The following is a 23,448-nucleotide window of genomic DNA, read 5'->3' as shown; positions in this document are numbered from 1 at the left end:
GAATGTGCACTTTGTTGCGTCCAAGATCTGGGCCCATCAAACCCATCATGCTCGTGGCCCGTTGTTGCTGCCTGTCGGCTGCCTTCTGGCTGCCTGCACCACCGTGTATCAGAGGCGCTGAGGTTTGGAGGAAACCTCCCTGCTGCTGCAGTGGAACACTACCTACCTGGCAACTGGCCAGCTGGCAACAAAAGCCACCCTGGAGCTCCTGCTGTTGCACTCCTTGGCGTGGTGGGCCATCCGCTTCAGGTTGCTGGCCCTTGTAGACTGTAGAGAGCAATAGATTCGATAAAATGGATGGCGGACTACATCATGACGAAATCGGAGGATGCTGAGCAATTCACACCTTGTTTTTTCCGAAATTGTTGTCCTGAGTGCTTCTTTCACGCAGTGAATACAACTTATAGATTGGCACAATAATAATAATAAGGTGTTCTACACACTTACTTTGTATCTCAATATCAATCTTTAACACACTGAATAAGTTTTGATGGCTTAAGTAATCACATGTTTGGCCAGTGCGCTTCCAACCACAGTACTCCTGTCACCACCAAATCTTGAAACTATGAGGAGATTGGCGCGGCAGGAACTGGCAAGGACCAGAAGAGGACACACACACAAAATGCTTGTGTGTGTCGATGCAATGCGCCATTCTTCGCATAGCATGTCTCAACACTCGCTCAAGCATTTATTCTCCTAAAACTTCCATGTATATGCTAATACCTGCGCGAGACATGACGAAGTCTCATTTCTCGTTTTAATATTCATCCTAGTTTCTATGTCAGTCATCGGTGTAGAAAACATCTATCAGTATATTACCTCGTGCCGAATTCTGTTCGACGTGCACCTCAGCGACGCAGCATATTACGGCGAGGTGGGGCGAAAGGGTCGGACAAGTAAGTCAGTGATGCATTCGGAATTCGTAATGAGGAAGTCGTCAGAAAATACACTCTATGCCCTTCTAGCAGAAGGCATATGCAATTTCTCACCTGGCTGACATGAAATTTGTTCGTAGATTCCTTATACAGCGGGCATATTGCAGGCGGATTGAGAAGATCTTATTTTGTCGATCAGCCGAGCGCCACTGACAGCTGAAAGTAGCAGAAGTGCGTTTGAGATGCTGAAATAAAAGAAGCATAAACATGCAGTACCATCTTCCCTTTTCCAAAATTATATAAAGCACACTTAGGACAACAGACAAGGGAGACCAAACAATTGCGTTGTTTGGTCTCCCTTGTCCGTTGTCCTAAGTGCGCTTTATATAATTTCTGAAAATGAAAAACCAAACGCGAGATTTGATGTTTGATTTCAGAATAAGCTTGTATAGGATGTTTTTTGGATATTTTAAGCTTTTTAGGTGCACTGCTTATCAGAAACTGAAGAACACGAAATTTTGACATGTGCATTATCTCCTGGGAGCAGGAGGGGGTAGAAAAACTTGATTGCCAAACCTCCTGAATGGTTCTTTCCTGTTTCTCGAGCTTCATACCTGATAGAAAATGTGGGTTATCGTGAGCTAATCTCGACGTCCTTCGCGCATCGATTTACCTTACCACGCAAACTTAGGTTATATTCCGTTCCATACATCAGGTGCAACGCCGTCAAAGGTGTGGATGAGGTCCGCATGAAAAAATAAAGGAAGAGGTGTTACTCGGCGTTTAATCCGTGGCCCATTGATCTACGGCCCGATAAGGCGACAGCGTGTCGTCAGCAATAACAGTGCGTTTAATCATGCTCATGACGAATGTATCATGTAATAAGCATGCAGGCAAAACATTCACTATGTTTCGCTCGCCACAAGGAACGCACTACATTTTGATCACGGATGTAGGCAGCTCAAACAAGAGCGCTATAAATGACAGCGTTGCACAGAATGAATGAAGCGGAGTATAGACAGCATAGATGCGCCAATTTCACGCAGCACCAGCTGTCCGAAATGGTGGGCTGATTGCCCGCAGTTTTATCTAGAGGCACATCAGGCATTTCCGACGTGCTCTGCTGCTGCCGAAAAGCATCTTAAGACAGCCATGCATCAATGCTCGGTGCAGCCCAGTTGAGCTTCCCGACTGTAACAGGTATCACTGATATTGACAATCGGCTACAGGTGAAGTAAAGCGCAGTAACAGTCTACATCTCGGTGAACGTCTAAGCGCTTCATTAAGAAATATAATTATGAATCAGTGAGAGTAGGAACGAACATCTAAGACTTAATGGAGGGTTTCCATTCCTGTCGACTACCTGGGGTTTAGTTACACCCGCAGGGCTAATGGCTGCAACCTGAGTATATCGATAAGGAGATCCCAATAAAGAAGAAAAGAAATACACGATCAATGCGGCAGAAATGTCTTAAGTTGGTTTTTCTGATAACTATGTCCGCCAAGCCTGGCAATACCATGCCGCAAAAGCAATATGTTTACCTCAAAAATCCTATTTTTCAAAATTACTTAAAATCTTCTCTGTAACACCCGCTATAGGTTATGCGTAGGGTCGCGTGTTTCAGTACATGGGTATGCTAAGTCTGCCTCACACATGGCGGTGCCAAGCGCGTGCGATCGTACATCACACACGGTCACACACCGTCACTCGTCCAACTACACAAGGCACGAGTTTGGTATTAAAGGGACAGGCTTCGCAGTGCTCCGCAAAACGCGACATGCCCACGCCTACATGATACGCTCGAAGTTCAAACAGGTACGGGGATATGTAGGGAAGACCGTAAGAATGAAAACACGATGCTTTGAATACAAAAACAAAATAAAGCTCAGTAATTACTACTACGCTGAGCATATGAAAACTTCATTCCTAAAAAAAAAAACTTTCTATATCTCGGCTCTTGCAACAGCGCCATAATATCTTTACCCCTTGTTCACTTTCACTGATGACGAGTAAACACGTGGGGCAGTGACTTAATCTTAACAAATCTTTTTTAGATCATTTGTACACTGTGCATGCACTTCTGTCTATAAAGTGTGTAGACTCAATAGAACACGTGGGGCAGTCACCCATACAAAATTCTTTAGACAGTCAATAGACTGTCCATTGACTTCGGTCTATAAGGTCTATCGACTCTATAAACTAACCCTAGGGAGAAGTCTATAGGCAGTACAAATCCCAGAGACGGTCTAGAGACAATCTATAGATATATGGCCATACAGCTACGGGTTGGAGGATACGTGCATGTGTTGGGCTTAATGACACATAAGCCATATGCTATCTTGTCCCTAACGCGAGATTTAATGCTTGATACACATTTAGTAGTATTTTGTCTATAGACTTCAAATAGACAAATCTCTGTAGGAAGGAAAGAGGCTATAAGAAGTCTATAGAAAGTATATAGACCATTTCCGTAAGGAAAAAACTGATGCGTCGTCGTTCTCACCCATTCCCGTCGTAAGCGTGCTTGGACTTGGGCCGTTGCGGTGGCCTGCCTCGCACCCACGTGAAGAAGACACTTCCATGCATGTTTTGCACTCGAGGATACCGCCGCTGCTGCTCCTCGCAGGCCGTCGCCACTGGCGCTGTTGCTTCTGGACAGAAAGGCAAAAGCGAAAGCTGACTCGTTTCGTCAGCAGAGGAGCTATAAAAGCTCTTCGGGCGCCTGCTCAGCCGAATCCTCCATTATGTGCATCATAATCAGAAACAGGTAGAGAGTTTGGCAAACGTGCATATACCATATACACGTCGCATGTAAGAGACGGCTCTGGAGCCGTAGTACCCCAATCTGTTCGGTTTCGTTCGGTTTATGGGGGTTTAACGTCCGAAATCGACTCAGGCCATGAGAGACGCCGTAGTGAAGGGCTCCGAAAATTTCGACCACTCGGAATTCTTTAACGTGCACTGAGATCGCCAGTACATGGGTCTCTAGAATTTCGCCTTCGGCGAAATTCGACCGCCGCGGCTGGGATCGAACCCGCATCTTTCGGAACAGCAGTCGAGCAGAATAACCACTTAGCCACCGCGGCGGCTGTGTAATCTTTAATGACAATAATCCAAAGTATATCATGCGCCAACGCGAGATTTAATGTGTTTGCATTGTGAACAAGCGTGTATAAATAATAAGCGTGTATAAGGCCTGTTTAGGTGCACTGCTTTTCAAAAACATAATAACACGAAATTAGTGAGATGCGATTTACCCTGAGCTCATCTCCACATTCCTCACACATCGATTTACATTACCACGCATGCTTGGGTGTAGCATCAATGCGCCACTCTCATGCAGCACCAGCTGCCCGATATGGCAGCCAGATTGCCTGCCATTTTTGTCTAAAGGCACATCAGGCATTTCATCCATGCACTCCTGCAACCCGGCGAATACGCCGAAAAGCATCCTAAGACAGCGACGCAACAGTGCGCGGTGCACCCCTGTTCAGTTCCCGAGCGTACCTAACAGGTATCAGCGATGTTGGAAATTGGTTACAGGTGAAGAAAAGGTGCAGTAACAGTCTCGGTGAACACCTGAATAAAATCTAGGTGAACACCTTAAGTGCTCCGTTAAAGAAGCATGAAGCAGTGAAAGAAGCAGTGAAAAGAGGCGCCATTGTGGAGGCTTTCCATTCGCTTCGACGACCAGGGGTTTAGTTACACGCTCAGGGCTAAGAGGAAGCTTTATAGAAGGCAGGGGCTGAATAACCTGAAGATATCTACAAGAAAATGCCATTTAACAAAAAAAAAGATCAGACGACCAATGCGGAATAAATGCGTTAGGCGAATTCTTTTAAGAGCGTTAGCTCTTACTCCTCACGTTTCTCGATTGCTTGGGGTCTGCTACTACTTCACGTCGGCGTGAAATTTTCAAATTCTAAGGAATACAAGATGGCGGCCCCCGCAGAAACTTCATACAGCAGCCCAATTAGTGATTGATTAGTGAAGTCATTAGTATATAGAATTAACGTTTGATTGGTGATGTCACTGATAATGCACGACGTGAAATTCGTATTTCCATTGGTGTACCTCACTTTAATATAATTCATATGAATTCCAGTAAACCAAGCCGCTAACGTTCTTTCTTCAACGTCTTGCAGGCAGTGGGGGCAAATTTTTCTAATACGGTTTTAATTCTGTTTATATGTTTTCTTTGTGTAGCCAATGAGTGAGAGGCATATATTGACGGCCTACCCCAACCGCTAATCGTTGCCTTTCTTCTCTACGTCATTCCTAACTTTCTTTCTCTCCCTCCTCTCCCATGAAAAAAGAAAGCGGAATTTCCCCATTTACACAGCAAATCGTGGGAGGTGGACCCTTCGGAGAATCCCCTATGGATACTTTATTCCGAGCTGGGGCCTGCGATGCTAACGCCCCCCCCCCCCCCAGAAAAAAAAAACAAGAGAGAAACGGGCACATTACCAAAACAAAATCCTCAAACGGGAATTAAAAAAAATTAAAGAAAGAAAACGACAGCAACGAACAGTAGCGTGATATAAGCGCAGTTCATAGAAGAAGGCCTGGAACTGGTTTATATTGCGTCTCCAAGGGCCCTGTGGAAATGATCGGTGTTTGTGATAGCAGGCAGTGCGGCAATCAGGTGGTTCTGCTCGCGTCAAGTTATTGGTTAGATGGAATACGAATAGGTGGCTGTGTTCAAAGGTTATGAACCTTAGAAGCAAGTATTAGGCGTCTGAGGTCAAATATGCACTCGAAATGACAGTTTATGATGTTGGGATCGGAAATATTTTTGGTAAGATACGGATTGCTATAACCATGAGTTACCCTCATTAAAAAGAAAAGCAGGTGTAAATATCCTGCAAAATTGAACTTGACTTTGCAATGTGCCGATAGCATAAAATGCCGGACTCGTGCGTACTATTCACTCAGAACAGAGTGCAAAAAAGCTATATTTACAATGTTTTTTGTCGATGGCATTAATGATGCAAGGATCAGTTTATAGTGAATGTTATGAGTATCCAATTGGAGCAGCCTTATGCAGAACCAGTCATATATAGGGTATGCGTATGGGTGCGGCTATATGCATATGCTAAGTGTGCTTCACACATGACGGTGCCAGGCGCGTGTGACCATACATCACATCACACACAGTCACGCAGTGTCACTCACATATCTGCACAAGGCAAGGAGTTAGGCGTTAAAGAGGTTTCGCAATGCTCTGCTAAACGCAAAATGCGCACCCCTACACGATACCCTCGAAGTCCAGACAGGCTCAATGAAACGTCGGGACGACTGTAAGAATGAAAACACAATTCTTTGAATACAAAAAGAAAACAAAGGCTCAGTAATTACTACTTCGCTACTACCATATCTACTTACCATATCTGGGCTCTTGCAACACTGCCATTTTATATGTTTACCGCTCGTTCGCTTTCACTGACGACGACTGATCACGTGGGGCAGGCACTTAACCCTTTAACATTTTTTAGACAGTCTATAGACTGTCCACAGACTTCTGTCAAAATTCTATAGACTCTATAGACAAACTTTAGAGAACAGTCTATAGGCAATGCAAATCCCACAGACAGTCGATAGACATTTTATAGATGTATGGCCCTACACTTTTAGTAGACGTTTGTCTACAGACAGTCTATAGACTACCAATAGACAAAAAGAAATATCTGCAGGATGGAAACGGAGCCTCTAAGAAGTCTGTAGACTGTATATAGACAAATTTTGTAAGAGAAAAACTGATGCGTCGTCGTGCTCACCCATCCCCGCCATTAACGCGCTTGGAGTCGGGTCGTTGCGGTAGGCCTGCCTCACACCCACATGAAGAAGGCACTGAATGGTTTCCATGCCAGGCTACCGCCGCTGCTCCTCTCAGGCCATCGCCGCTGGCGTTGGTGCCTCTGGACAAAAAGGCAAAAGAGAAAACTGACTCGTCTCATCAGCACAGGAGCTACAAAAGCTCTTCGTGCGCCTGCTTAGCCGAATGCTCCATTATGTGCGCTATATTGACAAGCACGTAGAGAGTTCGGCAAACGTGCATATACATATCGCATGTAGCACCACACATTGGTTTAGTTTGGTTTGCGGGGGTTCAACGTCCCAAAGCGACTCAGGTCCCGAGGTAAACCGTAGAGAAGGGCTCTGGAAATTTCGACCACCTGTGGTTCTTTAGCATGCATTTACATCGCACAGTACACAGGCGTCTGCAATATCGCCGTCACCGAATGTCGACGGATGCGGCCGAGATCGAACAAGCGTCTTTCGGGTCAGCTGCCGAGCACCATAACCACTGAGCCACCACTGCGGCGTACCACACTTTATAGTGACCTGCTAGGAGGGTAGGTAGCCATTGAAACTACAAAGTGTGAGACTATAGTTTCCAGAAGGAGGAAAGAAAATTCGCCTGCATTGGCGATTCAGACAGGCGTCACTGTATGGTAGAGTGCGTAGGTTGTGTCAACCGTCTTTCCAGGTGTAACAATAAGTAAAATTATTTTTCCGGTAAAGACAAATATAACGTGTTCTTTTGCATTTAGGAGGCTATGTTTTGTGGGCATTAACTAAGAAACGGTGACATATAATAAACTATTGACATTAATGCTTACATAAGGCCAAAGCTTCAATGTGCATCATTAGTATGACGAACGAGTTTTACAACCGCAATAACGTTAGTAGCAAATAAATGGAAGCTTACAGAGTGGAGATCTGTGGATAAATCAGTTATAGTGCAAACTTAAGGGTATGAGAAAAAAGCCGTGCTAAAAAGCAAAAAACTTCTGATTGAAAATTGTGCTTGTACAGAATTTGTGTGCATGTAGCCTCGCGGTATATCTCCCAGTGAAGCAATCATGTTGGGCAAGCTGTCATGCTTGCATAGGAAAAGTTTCCACAGTCGAAACTCTTTCCAAATCATCAGTTGTTTTCCGATTTGGCAAAAATTGGCAAAAACGTTAGAGCTGGCGCTCAAGCTGGGGTTAAGTAAAGAAGAGGCGTTGCGTCTATATGACGAGGAGGGAAAGAGGCAGAAAGAGCAGGCAGATAGGCAGAGAGAGGAAAGGGCGCAAGCACGCGCAGACGCTCGCGAAGCAGAGGAGCGCGAGGATAAAAGAGCTCGCGAGGCATAAGAGCGAGAGGCTAGAAGGATAGAACGGAAGGAGTTTCTTTTGTGGAAACAGGCACATGTCGTGGGAGTATATGAGGAGATCACGGACAGTGATCAACGTTTCTTAGTGGGTAGAGAATCTCCTAGACCGGCCAGAGTTTGTCCGAGGAAGCTGATGGCTCCTTTCGATGACAAAAGAGATGATCTGGACGCATATCTGCAACGATTCGAGCGGATAGCTTTGGGGCCAAGGCTGGGAGCGCAGTGAATGGGCCACAGCATTGAGCATGTGTTTAGTCGGAGAGGCGCCGAATGTTTTTGGAAGGATGCCTTGCTGCTGATTCCATGGATTACGAGAAAGTCAAAAAGGCACTCCTCCAAAGATTCAGGCGAGAGTGACGTGGAGAGAGATGATTGGTGGAGAAGAGAAGAAGACGACGACAAGGCTTACGTGGACGAACACCGAGGCGAAAAAAAGGTGAGCGAGAGCGAGGCACGGGGGGAACAGCACAGAAGCGGAGGCTCCGGCGGGTCAGGGTCACTTTGGCTGGAAGGGAGCGACGCCGGCTACTGCTCCGGTGAGCCCGCGTTCTACGACATCGCATCGTGGACTTCCTGCCGTGCCTGAGCCCGTTCTGGGGAGTCAACAGAGGACGCTACCACCTGCTATGGCCAGGGGTGTCTCCAGTGCTGTTGCCACCCATCCGGGTGGTACCCCCAACGCCAACAACACCGGCATCATCTCCACGGGCGCTTGGACCGGGAGCTTGTACGACGCAACCAGCGACGCCAGCCCGAGCACGTCGAACACCGCCAGCCCAAGCACGGCGAACGCCGCCTCGACGCCGCCCACTGGATCCATACAACGCCGTAGCCACACCGAACCAACCGCAAGCACAAACGCCAACCGCTAATAGTAGAACACTAGTAGTAAACGCTAGTGGCAGTGTGACCGGGTCGTGTGTATTTATAGTCTGTGTTTTGTGTTAGTTTGGTTAGTTTTGTGTTCTAGTGTGTGCGACACCTAGGGTGCAATAAATGAGCGTTTGTGTGGGTACACCCGTCGCCTAGTCCATTCTTTCGGTCAGAGTGTTCTTCGGAGTGATCTCTGACAAAGATAAGTGGCGAGCCTGCCAGGATACATTTCCTTTTCCTTTTTTTGCTTTGTCCCGGATTTTTCCGATCTCTCGACGGCAGAAAGTATGGATTTGGCAAAAACGTTAGAACTGGCGCTCACGCTGGGGTTAAGCAAAGAAGAGGCGATGCGTCTATATGACAAGGAGGGAAAGAGACAGAAAGAGGAGGCAGATAGACAGAGAGAGGAAAGGGCGCAAGCACGCGCAGACGCTCGTGAAGCAGAAGAACGCGAGGCAAAAAGAGCTCGTGAGGCAGAAGAGCGAGAGGAGAAAAGAGCTCGTGAAGCAGAAGAGCGCGAGGCAAAAAGAGCTCGCGAGGCAGAAGAACAGTAGAAAAGAAGATAAGAACGGGAGAAGGAGTTTATTTTGTGGAAACAGGCGCATGTCGCGGGAAGATATGAGGAGATCACGGACAATGATCAGCGTTCCTTAGGGGCTACAGAATCTCCTAGACCAGCCAGAGTTTGCCCAAGGAAGCTGATGGCTCCTTTTGATGACAAGAGAGATGATTTGGATACATATCTGCAACGATTCAAGCGGATAGCTTTGGGGCAAGGCTGGGAGCGCAGTGAATGGGCCACGGCATTAAGCATGTGTTTAGTCGGAGAGGCGCTGAATGTGTTTGGAAGTATGCCCGCTGCTGATTCCATGGACTACGAGAAAGTCAAAAAGGCACTCCTCCAAAGATTCAGGCTTACGGCAGAGGGTTTTCGTGAGAGATTTCGCACCGTGAAACCTGAGGATTCGAAAACCGCGAAGCAGTTTTCCTGCAGGCTGACCAACTATTTTGACAGGTGGCTTGATATGTCAACACACAGAAAAGAGTTTTGAAGGGGTGCGTGACAAGCTGGTCACAAAGCAATGTTTAGTGTGTTGAAGCTCAAAGCTGGCGCTATTCCTGAAGGAAAGAAAGTTGTGTTCATTAGAAGAGTTCGCCGACACTGCAGACCAATTTCTCGAGGCTCAAGGGCTAAGAAATTTGAGTAAGGCAAAGGAGGAAACCCAAAAGGTCCTAGAGACAGATGCGGCAAAACCAAGAGCTTATGGCGGTGCGTCTAAGGACCCAGTAAGAGGTTTTCTCTGCGGCAAGGTGGGACACCGTGCAGCTGACTGTCGGACTAGTAGCGCTGCCCAGAAAACACAGGTTACGTGTCAAGGTTGTAAGAGGAGGGGTCATACTCTGGGTGAGTGCCGATACAAAACGCAGGACCGAGCTGCATGCGTTGTCGACTCAAGGGTAGAACTTGTCACGTCACCCGAAGTTCCACAGGTGAAAGGAGAGCAAACGCCGCTGGAAAATGAGGCAGTGAGTGGAACACCCAAGTCGAAAGCAGCAATGCCAGTGGTGGTTGGGCAAATAGGGGACCGTCCTATATTGGTGCTTAGAGACAGCGGAGCTAACACAGTCTTGGTTCGTAGAAGCCTGGTGAAGGACGAGGATCTTACAGGGAAAGCGTCGGCCATCACTCTGGTAGACAGCACAATAAGGTACCTTCCTGAAGCCAGGATTTTAGTGTCCAAGCCATATTATACTGGGCAGGTAGTGGCAAAATGCGTAGACCAACCCAGCTACGATCTCATCTTGGGGAACATTACGGGTGCAAGAGGTGTCGAAGACCCCGATCCCGAGTGGAGGATGCTCGACGGTGAAGAACATCCAAAGGAGAAAAGGCCTGACACAGCTCAGACGGGTGCAGTCAGTTTTTTGTCGGCAGTGGAGACAAGAGCTCAAGCGAGAGCCCAAGCAACGCAGCGTCTGCTCTCTGCTCCTGTTACAATGTGCCTGAGCGTAACACCGGGCGAAATTGCACTTAGGCAAAAGGAAGACCCGAGCTTGAAGGCTTGCTTCGAAAGAGTCGGGGAAAAGGTGAAAAGAAAGAGGAGTCGGACGTCATTCGAGTATCAGTTGGTAAATGGTCTTTTGCACAGGGAATGCGTATTTAGTTCAGGAAGGCGGGTCCAACCTGCTGTTACCGAGAGATATGCGAGAGACCGTGTTGCGATTAGGTCATGACGCCATTATGGCCGGACACCAGGGTGTTCAAAAAACGGTGTCTAGGAACACCGAGGAGCTCTTTTGGCCGGGTGTTCAGAGTGATGTTAAGCGCTTTGTTCGCTCATGTGATGTGTGCCAGCGCACAGTTCCGAAGGGAAGAGTTGGTCCCATACCTCTTGGCAAGATGCCACCCATCGACCTACCGTTTCAGCGAGTCGCAATTGACATTGTGGGGACAATCTCTCCAGTATCCGCCAAAGGCAATAGATAGGTGCTTACTCTAGTTGACGTGGCCACTCTTTATCCTGATGCTATTCCACTGAGAACTATTGACAGTATCCAAGTGGCGGAGGGTCTTGTAGAAATGTTTTCACGTTATGGGTTCCCGAGGGAAATTTTGAGTGACTGGGGCTCGAACTTCACATCGGAGCTAATGAAAAAGGTAAACCGCCTTTTGTCAGTAAGACAGTTACTGACGACGCCTTACCATCCCATGTGTAATGGGCTTGTAGAGCGGTTCAACGGCACCCTCAAAAACATGATCAAGAAAATGTGCCAGGAGAGACCTACTGAATGGGATAGATATCTCCCAGCTCTTTTGTTCGCTTACCGCGAAGTACCGCAAATGAGTCTTGGTTTCTCGCCTTTTGGGATGTTATATGGGAGAACCGTTAGAAGTCCACTTGCAATACTCAAGGAGCTGTGGGCTAATAAAGAGATTGCATGAGATCTCAAGACCTCATACACATACGTGTTTGAGTTGCAGGATAGGTGGAAGGAAACATGCAGGCTTGCACATCAAAGCCTGGAAAAGGCACGTGAACGCCACAAAGGACGTTATGAAAAGAAAGCCATTCACAGAAATCTGAATACAGGCGACAGGGTTCTTGTGTTGCTACCCATGGATCATGATAAGTTAATGATGCAATGATCATGATAAGTTAATGATGCAAAAATAAATAAAATAAATGAAATACAACAGGAAAAAATTCAATGCCTACAGGCACCGTGGAAAAAAAAACGGCGTTCCATGCATGCTTTCGCATTCCTGCACGTGGGCGGACGTGGGTGCCCTCCGAAATTTCTCCGCGTGAGTTTGTTCTCGTGCAATTTAGGCTGAATTTTTATATTTAGAAATGTATTACTCAAGAGTAAAAACTTTACCGATTGTTAGCGCTATAAATTATACAGACCATAATTAGAACAATTTATATAAAGCCGTGAAAATAATACTCGAAATTGTTGATATTTGTCAATATTTTGCACTTTTTTATCCTGAATTTAGTAGTTTAAAGTTGCGTTCTTACCCGCCGCGGTGGTTCAGTGGTTACGGCGCTAGGCTACTCTTCCGGAGTTCCCGAGTTCGAACCCGACCGCGGCAGCTGCATTGTTATGGAGGCAAAACGCTAAGGCGACCGTGTGCTCTGCGATGTCAGTGCACGTGAAAGATCCCCAGGTGGTCGAAATTATTCCGGAGCACTCCACTACGGCACCTCTTTCTTCATTTCCTCTCACTCCCTCTTTTATCCCTTACATTCCGGCGCGATTCAGATGTCCAACGATGTATGACATAGACACTGCGCCATTTGCTTTCCCCAAAAACCAATTATTATTATCATTATTATTATTATTATTATTATTATTTTATTTTATTACTTACAGTGGGCTACGCACCACTCAATAATTAGGGAGCATAACAGTAATAGTTAAAAATGAATATAGTTAACTAGCCTCATAATTAGCACGTCTTAGGTGCATTTTGTTGTTCTACACCTCTGACAATGCTACGCCGAACAAAAAGAACGCCCTTCAAACTCAAAAAGCCCATTTTTAAAAATTGCGGAAACTCTTAGGTGAGGCACCCTGCATAATCCCTTCGCATTCTCACACGTGTGTCTGTGCACAATGTAGAACCACAGAAGGTAGATAAACAGATTAGCGTTACGCATGCTTCTGATGCTGCCGTGACCAGTGACTGCGAAGTCAGCGCGAGGCCCAATTATAGCTTGACTGCACAGTACCGCCCCCTGGAGTCCCGGCGCACAGTACTCTGCGCATGTTGACATAGAATGATGATGCATGCACTGTCAAGGGGTCGGACGCTGGCGGGCGAAAATCTTGATCCTCATGTCCAAGCAATGAATGTGGTCATGTGCAGGAGCGTTGACTACGATGACGCGGCACAGAAATGAAATCAGGTGCCACGTCAAAAGATGTTCTGGCAGCCTCCGAATTTTGTGCATTAGGCAGCGGACGGCGGCTTCTGGTCTAATGCGACATATAATGCTTTCGCATTAAAATCTAACTGACTGGTCAGTTAAGGGGGATGCACATAGGAGTGCAAGGGATTGCCATAAAGCTGGGCAAAGTTTTCGCCAAATATCCCGGATGAGTGATAGTCACTCAAGTAGCCGCCTGCCGACCTGCCACTTATTGTGTGGCCTTAAGGGTGCCTGCCTGTGCACTCTATCATAACGAGCACTCAAAGAAAATAATTGGCAGTGTGCTCATCGGAAATTTACGAGCAACTTGCACTGCAGCAGCCTTTGCAAGCACTGGGTCCAGTAACACGCAAGAAACTAGTGTCTAGTCACGATAGCAGGGAGGGGCTGAATGGAAATCATCAAGAATTTATAATGACTTGATTGAGGTAGTTTGAATTGTTTACTTTCGATCTGTCCTGCAAACAAGAAGCTGCCATCTGGAGCTTTTCTCCTTTTCAGTTTGTTCGTTCCTTTGGCTCGCGAATAGACAACTGCAGTTTTCTTTGCCGTTTTTTGGCTAAGCCTGTTGAGTCCTTTCGATTAGAACAGGGTGCCACAAGATCTACTAAAGAAACATCGAAGCGGAACAAAAGGACAGACTCCACGCTTCCTTAGATCAAGAAACAGCTGTGGGTTTCAGTTGACCATGTATTTGTTGCCTACTGCGCTGACATGGCAAGAAAGAAGTCTAGAAAATGCCAACATGCATGCTTGAAGAGCTGCCTGTCAGCGCACGACACTTCTCGATTGACTTTTCGCCAACTTTCGCCTCTTCTGGGTTTTTCGAGGGTACGTACTCGTCCAGTGGAAACAGGGGTGCTTGGCACTGGTGTTGTGGGGATGCCAGGCGAGTCAGGGCAGCCATCTTGGTCGCTGGAGGCTGACAGCCGCAACTGAACGGGCCTGAGGTGCCCACTTTTGGGCCCCATAGGCGACGGCAATGACACTGCAAGAGGGAGAAAAGAACGGACGCGCTGAAGTTTCCTCAAGGGTATCTTATCGAGACGACCATGTCATTACATATAGTTACTCTTACTGCATAGCGCTTGCCGTAATCGCGATAGCTGCACAGTGTTCTAATTCGCATTACTTCAATGGCACGGTCTTGTGAATCAGGCGCAGCTGGTGTGGCGCAACACCTGAACTTTGTTTATTGCCGTCATTCATCAACATTCGGCTCTTTTGGTTAATCACAATAGGTTGCCCGCTGCGGTGCACTGCGTTTGCATTGTAAAAATTAGGTTTCGTTATTGCTTTCAAAAAAACCACGAGCAGGCGAAAACTACTTGGGCTTCAAACGTAACACTTTCACTTGCCGAAAAAAAGAGGCAGTGCCTTCGATTCCAAAACAAAAGTATCTTTTAGTAACAAGCAACCGAAAGAAGTCATGCAAGGAATACCGACAGAAAAACGCATATCTAGGAGGGAGGGCTGTGATGCGAAAAAGATAAAATGCCAGCGTTGAAATATTTTGTGCAAAAGGAACGAATACCACGATTTGACAGCCATGCCTACAGTTTGGTGTGCTTTACAATGATTTTGCAGAAACTGAACAGTTGCCAGAGTCTCAGCTTTTATTAGGCTCTTTATATAAGAAGGTTAACACACGAAGCATTATTTGACATTCGAATGCATAATTTATTCCTTTATTTTATCCTGAAGTGTAACAGTTTCAGGACATTGCGCGAGGGGAGGTCATGAGTATAGTCAGACGCTCCATTAATACCCAAGAAGGGGCGGCCACCTCCTTAGCCCAGCCCTGGCTGACACTGGAGTGCCTTTCTTGGAAGACTACGAATTTCACTTTCGGTCATCTACCGATACCCATGGCTAGTTCCAAAACACTTAACCGTTCTCCTCAAGCCGAGCCCTTAGAGATTACACAGTGTAACACTCGAAGTTTCCTCCCTCGGTGGCCGTCGGGCTGCGTTTCATGCCACTGTGGGGGCACCTCCGGCTGTTCTCCCCCTTCAGGAAGCAGACCCTTATGTTCGTCTCACGGGATACTGCTCGTACCAGACACACAACCGAGCTTGCATTCTCGATCACAAATCACATACGCACTTTCACACGACCTCGAGATCAAGGACGACTACACCGAATGTTCTATGGTCCAAATCGTTCCTTTGCAACGCCGGTAATATTCCCTGAGAGTACTGAACGTATATGTCCAGCCCATATGGACTAAGGTTGCCTTCGACGAGTCCTCTGCAAGGCTACCCGGGTGATAGGCAAGGCTCGAATCCTTATCCTGGCCGATTTTAACGCCCACAGTATCTAGCGGGGCCACCGCGAGGACGACACTAGAGGTCGACCTCTGGCCGAACTCATTTCCCGGCTCCAACTGACGCCCCTTACGCACCCCATCTTCTCCACTTGGGTCGGTGCGTCCATGGTACGCAACCTCATCCCCACCAAATTCACTGCACACGCAAGTTAACAATACCCTTGTTAGGGACCACTGCATACTCCGTGTCACCATTCACACAAACACGCTGGGGCCAAGCCAAACCCACACAGTGCCATCAATTCCGCAAGGCACCAATCCCAAACGTCCTAGAGGGGTACGCCGTTTGGGCTAGACATTACTGCACTGCAGCGCGACCACACGGCGCTGACCACCGGCGGCCTATCTTCCGGCAGCGCGACCACAGCGCGCTGGCGGAAGACAGGCCGCCGGTGGATGACCTTTTCATCTGTGGGAGGCCCGCCGCGGTGTCATGCGTCGATGGAAGCGCACACACAAGACGAACCGCTGTCGCAGGATACGCATAGCACAACTCACTACACAGGCCGTGGAATATGCTGTGCGTTTGGTTGACTCCAACTTGACCGCACACTGCAACCAAGCTGCAGGACACCCGAGTTCCAAGAGAACCTGGCACTTCTTTCGTGCTCTCATCGACTCGTCTAACACGCGAGGTGAAACACAACGCAACCTAAAGGGGGGTCTACACAGCAGTTTGACACGAATGCACAGCTAGCTGAGGATCTGTGTGAGTGCTTCCTATGCCACACAGAGGACCCACAAGGTCCTGACTTCTCGTATGCAGGATAACCGAACACGTACCTGGGCGCTTATTTCGCGCCCTAGGACTTCAATGTAGCCATAAAGAAAATAAGAAGGGGTACGACTCCCTGTCGCGATCGCATTAAAGTTACGCTGCTAGCAAACCTGCCCGACCAGACGTACATTCAACTCCTAGACTATACCAATCAGATTTGGCGCGGGCTTCCCCTCCCTAGTGAATGGGAAACCTTCCTCGTAACTGTGTCCTCTGGCAGAACAACAGAGCTCCCTTGCCACTGAGCCACCGCGGTGGGCACAGGCAGAATAGTACAAAAGATGCGCATGCACAGTGCTGTGCGCTTATACTGATTACTAAAAGGCAGGGGAGGCCCAAATTAACCGGGACCATTAAACGATGACGCTCTTTTTTGCTTCTTTTACTCCTACTTTCATCCCTTCCTTCAAGGTGCGGTTCTTGTGTCCACCGCGAGTTGCTACATGGTTACTGCTGTGAGTTTTATTTTTTCATAATCTTTTTGTAGTTACTACTGAGACAAAATTGTGTCACTTTTGCTAGGCACCCCATCTCAATGTGCATAGTCGGACGAAAGGTGTGAAAACAATAAGAGGAGGGATTACAGCTACTGGTTGGGGGATACGTGTGTGTGTTGGGTTTAATGACACAATCCAAAGGCTATCTTCCCCAAACGCGAGATTTGATGTTTGATTTCAGAATAAGCTTGTATAAGACATTTTTGGATATTATAAGCTCTTGAGGTGCACTGCTTATTAGAAACTGAAGAACACGAAATTTCGACGTGTGCATTATCTCCTGGGAGCATGAGATAATGCACATGGAAAATCTGTTGATTGCCAAACCGCCTAAATGGTTTTTTCCTGTTTCTCGAGCTTCGTACCAGATAGCAAAATGTGGGTTATCGTGAGCTAATCTCGACGTCCTTCACACATCGATTTACCTTACCACGCAAGCTTAGGTTATATTCCGCTCCATACATCAGGTGCAACGCCGTCAAAGGTGTGCATGAAAAAATAAAAGAAAAGGTGTTATCGGCGCTTATTCCGTGGCCCGTTGACCTATGGCACGATAAGGCGACAGCGTGTCGTCAGCAATAACAGTGCATTTAATCATGCTCATGACGGATGTATTATGTAATAAGCTTGTAGGCAAATCATTTACTATCTTTCGCTCGCCACAAGGAACGCACTACATTTTGATCGAGGATGTAGGCAGCTCAAACAAGAGCTCTAGATATGACAGCGTTGCACATGATGAATGAAATGAAGTATAGACAGCATAGATGCACCACTTTCACGTAGCACCAGCAGTCTCAAATGGTGGGCTGATTGCCAGCAGTTTTATCTAGAGGCACATCAGGCATTTCAGCCGTGCACTACTGCTGCCGAAAAGCATCGTAAGACAGCTATGCAACAACACCAGGTGCGCCCCAGTTGAGTTTCCCGACTGTAACACGTATCAGTGATATTGACAATCGGTTACAGGTGAAATAAAGCACAGTAGCAGTCTCGATCTAGGTGAACGTCTAAGCGCTTCATTAAAAAGGGAATTATGAATCAGTGAGAGTAGGAACGAAACGCGGCGCTTTAGTGGAGGCTTTCAATTCGTGTCCACTACCCGGGGTTTAGTTACGCCCTCAGGGCTAACGGCTAACCTGTGTATATCGATAAGCAAATCTCAATAAATAAGAATAAATATACACGATCAATGTGGCAGAAATGCGTTAAGTTGGTTTTTCTTATAACTATGTCTGCCAAGCCAGGCAATACAATTCTGCAAAAGCCATACTTTTCAAGTCAAAAATCCTATTTTTCAAAATTACTTAAAATCTTCCCTGTAACACCCGGTATAGGGTATGTGTAGGCTTGCGGCTGTGAGTATAAGGGTATGCTTAGTCTGCCTCACACATGGTGGTGCCAGGCACGTGTGATCGTACATCACACATGGTCACGCACCGTCACTCGTCCATCCCCACAAGGCATGAGTTCGGTATGAAAGGGAAAGGTTTCGCAGCGCTCTTGAAAACGTGAAATGAGCACGGCTACACGATTCTCTCGAAGTCCATACAGGTCCACGGAACCATCAGGAAGACCATAAGAATGAAAACACGATGCTTTGAATACAAAAACAAAAAAGCTTAGTAATTATTACTTCGCGGAGCTGATGAAAACATCACTCCTAAAAAAAAACTACATCTCGGCTCTTGCAACATTGCCATATTACGTTTACCGCTCGTTGACTTTCACTGACGACGAGTAGAAACGTCGGGCAGTCCATTAATCCTTAAAAAAATTTTAAACCATCTATGGACTATAATGTCTATAATATCTATAATGTCTATAGACTCTATAGTACACGTGGGGCAGTCACTTAACCCTTAGAAAATTTTTAAACAGTCAATAGGCTGTCCAGAGACTTCTGTCTATAAGGACTATGCATTCTATAAACAAACCCTAGGGAGCAGTCTATAGGCAATACAAATCCCAGATGCAGTCTAAAGACAATTTATGAATATATGCCCATACATCTACTCGTTGAAGTTCACGTGCGTGTGTTGGGTTTAATGACACATAAGTCAAAGGCTATCTTGCCCCAAACGCGAGATTTAGCGTTTGAGTTAATGTTTGATACTCTTTTAGTGGTATTTTGTATATAGACTGCAAATAGATAAAAACAATTCTCTGTAGGAAGGAAGTAGAGTCTATAAGAAATCTACAGAAAGTATTTCAGTAAGGGAACAACACATGAGTCTGACGTGCTCACCCATCCCCGCTGTAGGCCCGCCTTGAGTCGGGTCGCTGCGGAGTCCTGGCCTCGCACCCACGTGAAGACTGCACTTCTATGCATGTTTTCCATTGGAGGGCACCGCCGCTGCTGCTCCTCCGAGGCCGTCACAGCTGGCGATGTCGCCTCTGGACAAAAAGACAAAAGCGAAAGCTGACTCGTCTCATCAGCACAGGAGCTATAAAAGCTCTTCGGGCGCCAGCTCAACCGTATGCTCCATTATGTGCATGATAATGAGAAACAAGTAGAGAGTTTGGCAAACGTGCATATACACATCGCACGTAGGAGACGGCTCCGGAGCCGTTGTATCACACTTTGGTTCGGTTAACGGAAGTTTAACGTCCAAAAGAGACTCACGTCATGAGGGACGCCGTAGTGAAGAGCTCCAGAAATTTCGACCACCTAGGATTCGTTAACGTGCACTGACATCGCACAGTACACGGGCCTCTACAATTTCGCTTTCAACGAAGTTCGACCGATGTGGCTGGGATCGAACCCGCGTCTTTCGGGCCAGCAAGCCAAGCCCCATAATCACTCAGCACTAGGGTGGCGTACCACACTTTGTGGTGGCCTACTAGGTGGGTAGGTAGCCACTGAAACTACAAAGTATGCGATTATAGTTTTCAGAAGGAGGAAAGAAAACGCACCTTCTTTGAGAATTCAGACAGCCGAGTTTCTGTAAAGTAGAGTGTGTGCATTTTGTAAGTGTTGTTGCAGCTTTAACAATAACTAATATTACTTTTCCTGAAACACAAAGATAACGTGTTGGTTCGCGTTTATGAGGCTATGTAAACAGTCTAATCAGCAATCTGAGCTGCATGACTGGAATATTAAATCGCAACCACTATACTCTTCGAAAAAAAGTTAAACTAATTGTCTACAACACTATCTTTGTCTCCCACTTAAACTACTCTAATTTAGTTTGGGGAACATCAGCAAAAACTGATGTGTTGAAGCTTAAAACGCTACAGAAAAAAATAGTACGAATAATTGAAAACGTTGAATAGACAGCACCTTCTTGACATATCTTTGCTTCGCTTAATTTATTCAAAGTAGGAAATATATACGAATACAAATTATGCAGGCAGTATCGTTTAAGTGTCCAACGAGAGAGTAGTTTTTAGGGAAATGGCAGAATTAAGACCCAATTATCCCACCTACAGCACCCGAACTCCAGAACGATGGAAAGTTCCAAAATGTCGCACTGCCAATGGACAACAAACACTCCGGTATAATCATCCGCGATTGTTGAATGCTGCAGAAAATGAAGGTGCTGATATATTCAATATGTCTCTTCCAAATCATTTACTATATACGAATACAAATTATGCAGGCAGTATCGTTTAAGTGTCCAACGAGAGAGTAGTTTTTACGGAAATGGCAGAATTAAGACCCAATTATCCCACCTACAGCACCCGAACTCTAGAACGATGGAAAGTTCCAAAATGTCGCACTGCCTATGGACAACAAACACTCCGGTATAATCATCCGCGATTGTTGAATGCTGCAGAAAATGAAGGTGCTGATATATTCAACATGTCTCTTCCAAATATGTACAAATATTTCGCTACTCATACTTTTTTTGTGAATGAATGCAAAGGTCTTTCTTATGTTCAATTACATTGTTTCATTTACGAAAAAAAAAAATTTTCCAGGCGTCCATATTCAGTGCTGTTTTCTTTTCTCTTTGCAACAAAAAAATGTGACTGTCTACTGCCCCCCTGTGCTGCTCGGGTAACATTGTGCTGGTACAGGAGCACCCAGCGAGAGGGCCTTGGTGCCACTCATACCATCGTGATGGAAAGAAACGCGAACAATACGGCGCCTACGCGTTCCACTGTTCGAATTTCTTTTGGTCGCCCTTTTACCTGGGCAGCCGCAGCGGTGGCGTAGTGGTTGAGCACCCCCCTCGAATGCGGAAGGTACGGGGCTCGATCCCCAGTGCCGCCGGGTACCCACCAGTGATACAATGGGTACAAGCTTCCCCTGTTTGTCGGGTTTCGGGTCTGTGCAGTTTACGCGGCCAGGCCTCTTCATGCTGACGCAGTTTTGCCATGCGGGGCTTGTGTATTAGGCATCGCTAGTTTTCGTATTACTAACTGCCATGCATCAAAGTGCGTAGTCAGTGTTGGTGTTCATGTGGCTTTCTTCGCGTTGCGTGTTTTACTCCAATGCTCGCTGCTTACGCTCACCTTGCCGCTCTGCCCATCAAGCTCTCACGGTTATAACAATGCCACCGGTGCTACACATGGGATCGGGCGCCAAATAGCTGCGCTGCAAACATCAAATATTGGTGTCACCCAATTTGGCAGGTTTCAGAAGCAAGCTATCAAGATATTGTTTTTCTGTACGGATCAAGCAGGCAAGACTGCATTGTTATTAACTTGTGGAATTCTGTTCAGGCCATCAAGTCACGAGTTTGAAAAAGGGGCGGGAAAATTTTAAAACCTGATTCTCTCGGCAATGCACGCATGATTTTCTACCGCAGTAGATACATCAACAAAGCCACGAACAGCGATGCCAGAAAAGATCTACTCTCCAGTCTGCCTTCCTTCCAAATCGGTGTTGTCAACCGCGCTGTTGTCAACTATTAATCTGTAGCAACTTGTCTTCAAGCTCAAACCCAAAAATTCTGGAACAAAACTTTATGAGTGGGATACCGTTTATGAACACAGTTTTTTCACATGAGATTTCGCGATAACAAGCAATATATTCACGGATTACCCGGCGGAAGTCTTGTATTTTTTTCTATCACGTTTTTCTTATCATCAAAAGCGTTCAAAATTGGTTTTTATGACAGTCTTAGATGATCAATGCGACCGACGGAAAACACTTTAAGGGAAAAATATTGCTAGATAGCAGAATAATAGACCATTACCTTCAATATTTTCATAAGAGTGTTACAATTTTCCAAATTCCAAATTTTTGCCAGAGAAAGCTCGACTTGGCACAGGTGCCATCCTTTTGGAAATGCTTAAAGAATATTCAACGTCTTTTTGCATCTCATTGACATAGTACTTTGGTTCAGAGAGAGTTTTTCCGCCAGTCACTCAAGGTGTCAGCAGGCTCCAGGCAACAGTCTATAGAGAACACTGCTTGACGCACTCTTCCCTAGGCTCAACGGCGCGACCATCTTTTAACGGTGTTCCAATAATGAAATCTGTTCTCTCAAGGACTCATGTATTTCAAGAGTAAAGAAGAGAGCGCATCCGCTCTGTGCTACATTTGTCCAGAGAAGCAGGTGCTCACCGCTTGTAATCCGCTCTTTCGGGCGAAGGTTAGCGGTCGTGCGATGTGAACATTTTCACCGTACTGCGCTGGCTCGAGCGACGCCATGCTGACAAGCTTGGCCGTCGCTAAAGCCTCTCCATGCACGTACCAGAAGAGATAAGCCCCTTGTATCCTAGCCTCCGACAGCGTCTCCAAGACAACGAAGAAACAGCGCCAATGGCCTGGGCTGCGAAGAGCGTGTGATACGCAAAAAAGATTAAAAACCGGCAGCGGCTTAGCGCTTGTTAAACTTAGTGATGGGAGCGAAAGCTCTGTTAAGCGTGGTATACCCATGGTTTGGCGCCGGAGTCGGTCCGGCAAGCGCTTTCATACCCTCCGCTAGTTGCGTGGCACAGCAGTGGCGAGGATCCGAGCGAGCGCAGCTGCTGCCCCTCCACACAGCCAGTCACGTGGTATGACGTCACTTGCCTCACCTCCGCTCTGCCGGCTCAAGGTCAAACACGCGCAAAATTTGACCTTAGGAATTGTAGTCCCAAGAGTAGAGCTTTCGCTCTAAATGCTCCTCTGTACATACGTGCCTGTCACAAATATACGAAACAGTCCAAGCTGACACCTAATGTTTGTATATATATGCTTCGGTTGCAAACGAGAATATTGTAGATAAGTGATGGTTTTCCTCTATGGAGCGAGCCGTGCATGAACTCGATGTAGCAGACTGAGCGCCACCTCCGTGTTCCCCTACACCAATTTTGCCTCTATGCGTGGCCGTGTGGGAGGAGTGCTGACTCTGTTGACCTTCCCTTTCTGAAACCATACTGCGCATCCAAAATAACGCTTATTCTATTGAAATGTTATTTAATATCGTGTATAAAATTTTCTCAAAGCCCTTCGAGAACACGGGCAGAAGAGATATAGGTCGATAGTTTGTGGGTTCTTTCGTATCACCGCCTTTATACAACACCGACACTCTAGCTCGTTTCATGGCACTGAGAAA

The 23,448-nt window shown here is 46.6% G+C and overlaps 1 protein-coding gene across 1 annotated transcript; it reads right to left on the bottom strand.

Annotated features, from left to right (window-relative positions):
• Window positions 1-3: 3 nt before the first annotated feature.
• LOC144100459 (uncharacterized) lies at window positions 4-22,657 on the bottom strand. Its single transcript, XM_077633414.1, has 8 exons — window positions 22,473-22,657; window positions 19,203-19,351; window positions 14,190-14,338; window positions 6,654-6,794; window positions 3,380-3,527; window positions 990-1,091; window positions 167-267; window positions 4-93 (listed from the first exon to the last, which is right to left on the bottom strand). The coding sequence occupies exons 2-6, from the start codon at window positions 19,293-19,295 to the stop codon at window positions 1,071-1,073; spliced, it is 552 nt and encodes a 183-aa protein (XP_077489540.1). The 5' UTR covers window positions 19,296-19,351; window positions 22,473-22,657; the 3' UTR covers window positions 4-93; window positions 167-267; window positions 990-1,070.
• Window positions 22,658-23,448: the final 791 nt, after the last annotated feature.

This window comes from Amblyomma americanum, chromosome 8 (genome assembly GCF_052857255.1).
Source record: "Amblyomma americanum isolate KBUSLIRL-KWMA chromosome 8, ASM5285725v1, whole genome shotgun sequence".
Taxonomy (NCBI): Eukaryota; Metazoa; Arthropoda; class Arachnida; order Ixodida; family Ixodidae; genus Amblyomma; species Amblyomma americanum.
Note: the sequence above shows the minus strand (reverse complement) of the source record. Positions and strands in the feature narration are given on the sequence as shown.

Coding starts and splice junctions, on each gene's coding strand:
- LOC144100459 (XM_077633414.1), bottom strand. CDS start 19,295: ATGGAAAACATGCATAGAAGTGCAGTCTTCACGTGGGTGCGAGGCCAG. Junction 14,339..19,202: donor CGGGCCTACAGCGGGGATGG/GTGAGCACGTCA, acceptor TCCCTCTTGCAG/TGTCATTGCCGTCGCCTATG. Junction 3,528..6,653: donor CGCGTTAATGGCGGGGATGG/GTGAGCACGACG, acceptor CTTTCTGTCCAG/AAGCAACAGCGCCAGTGGCG.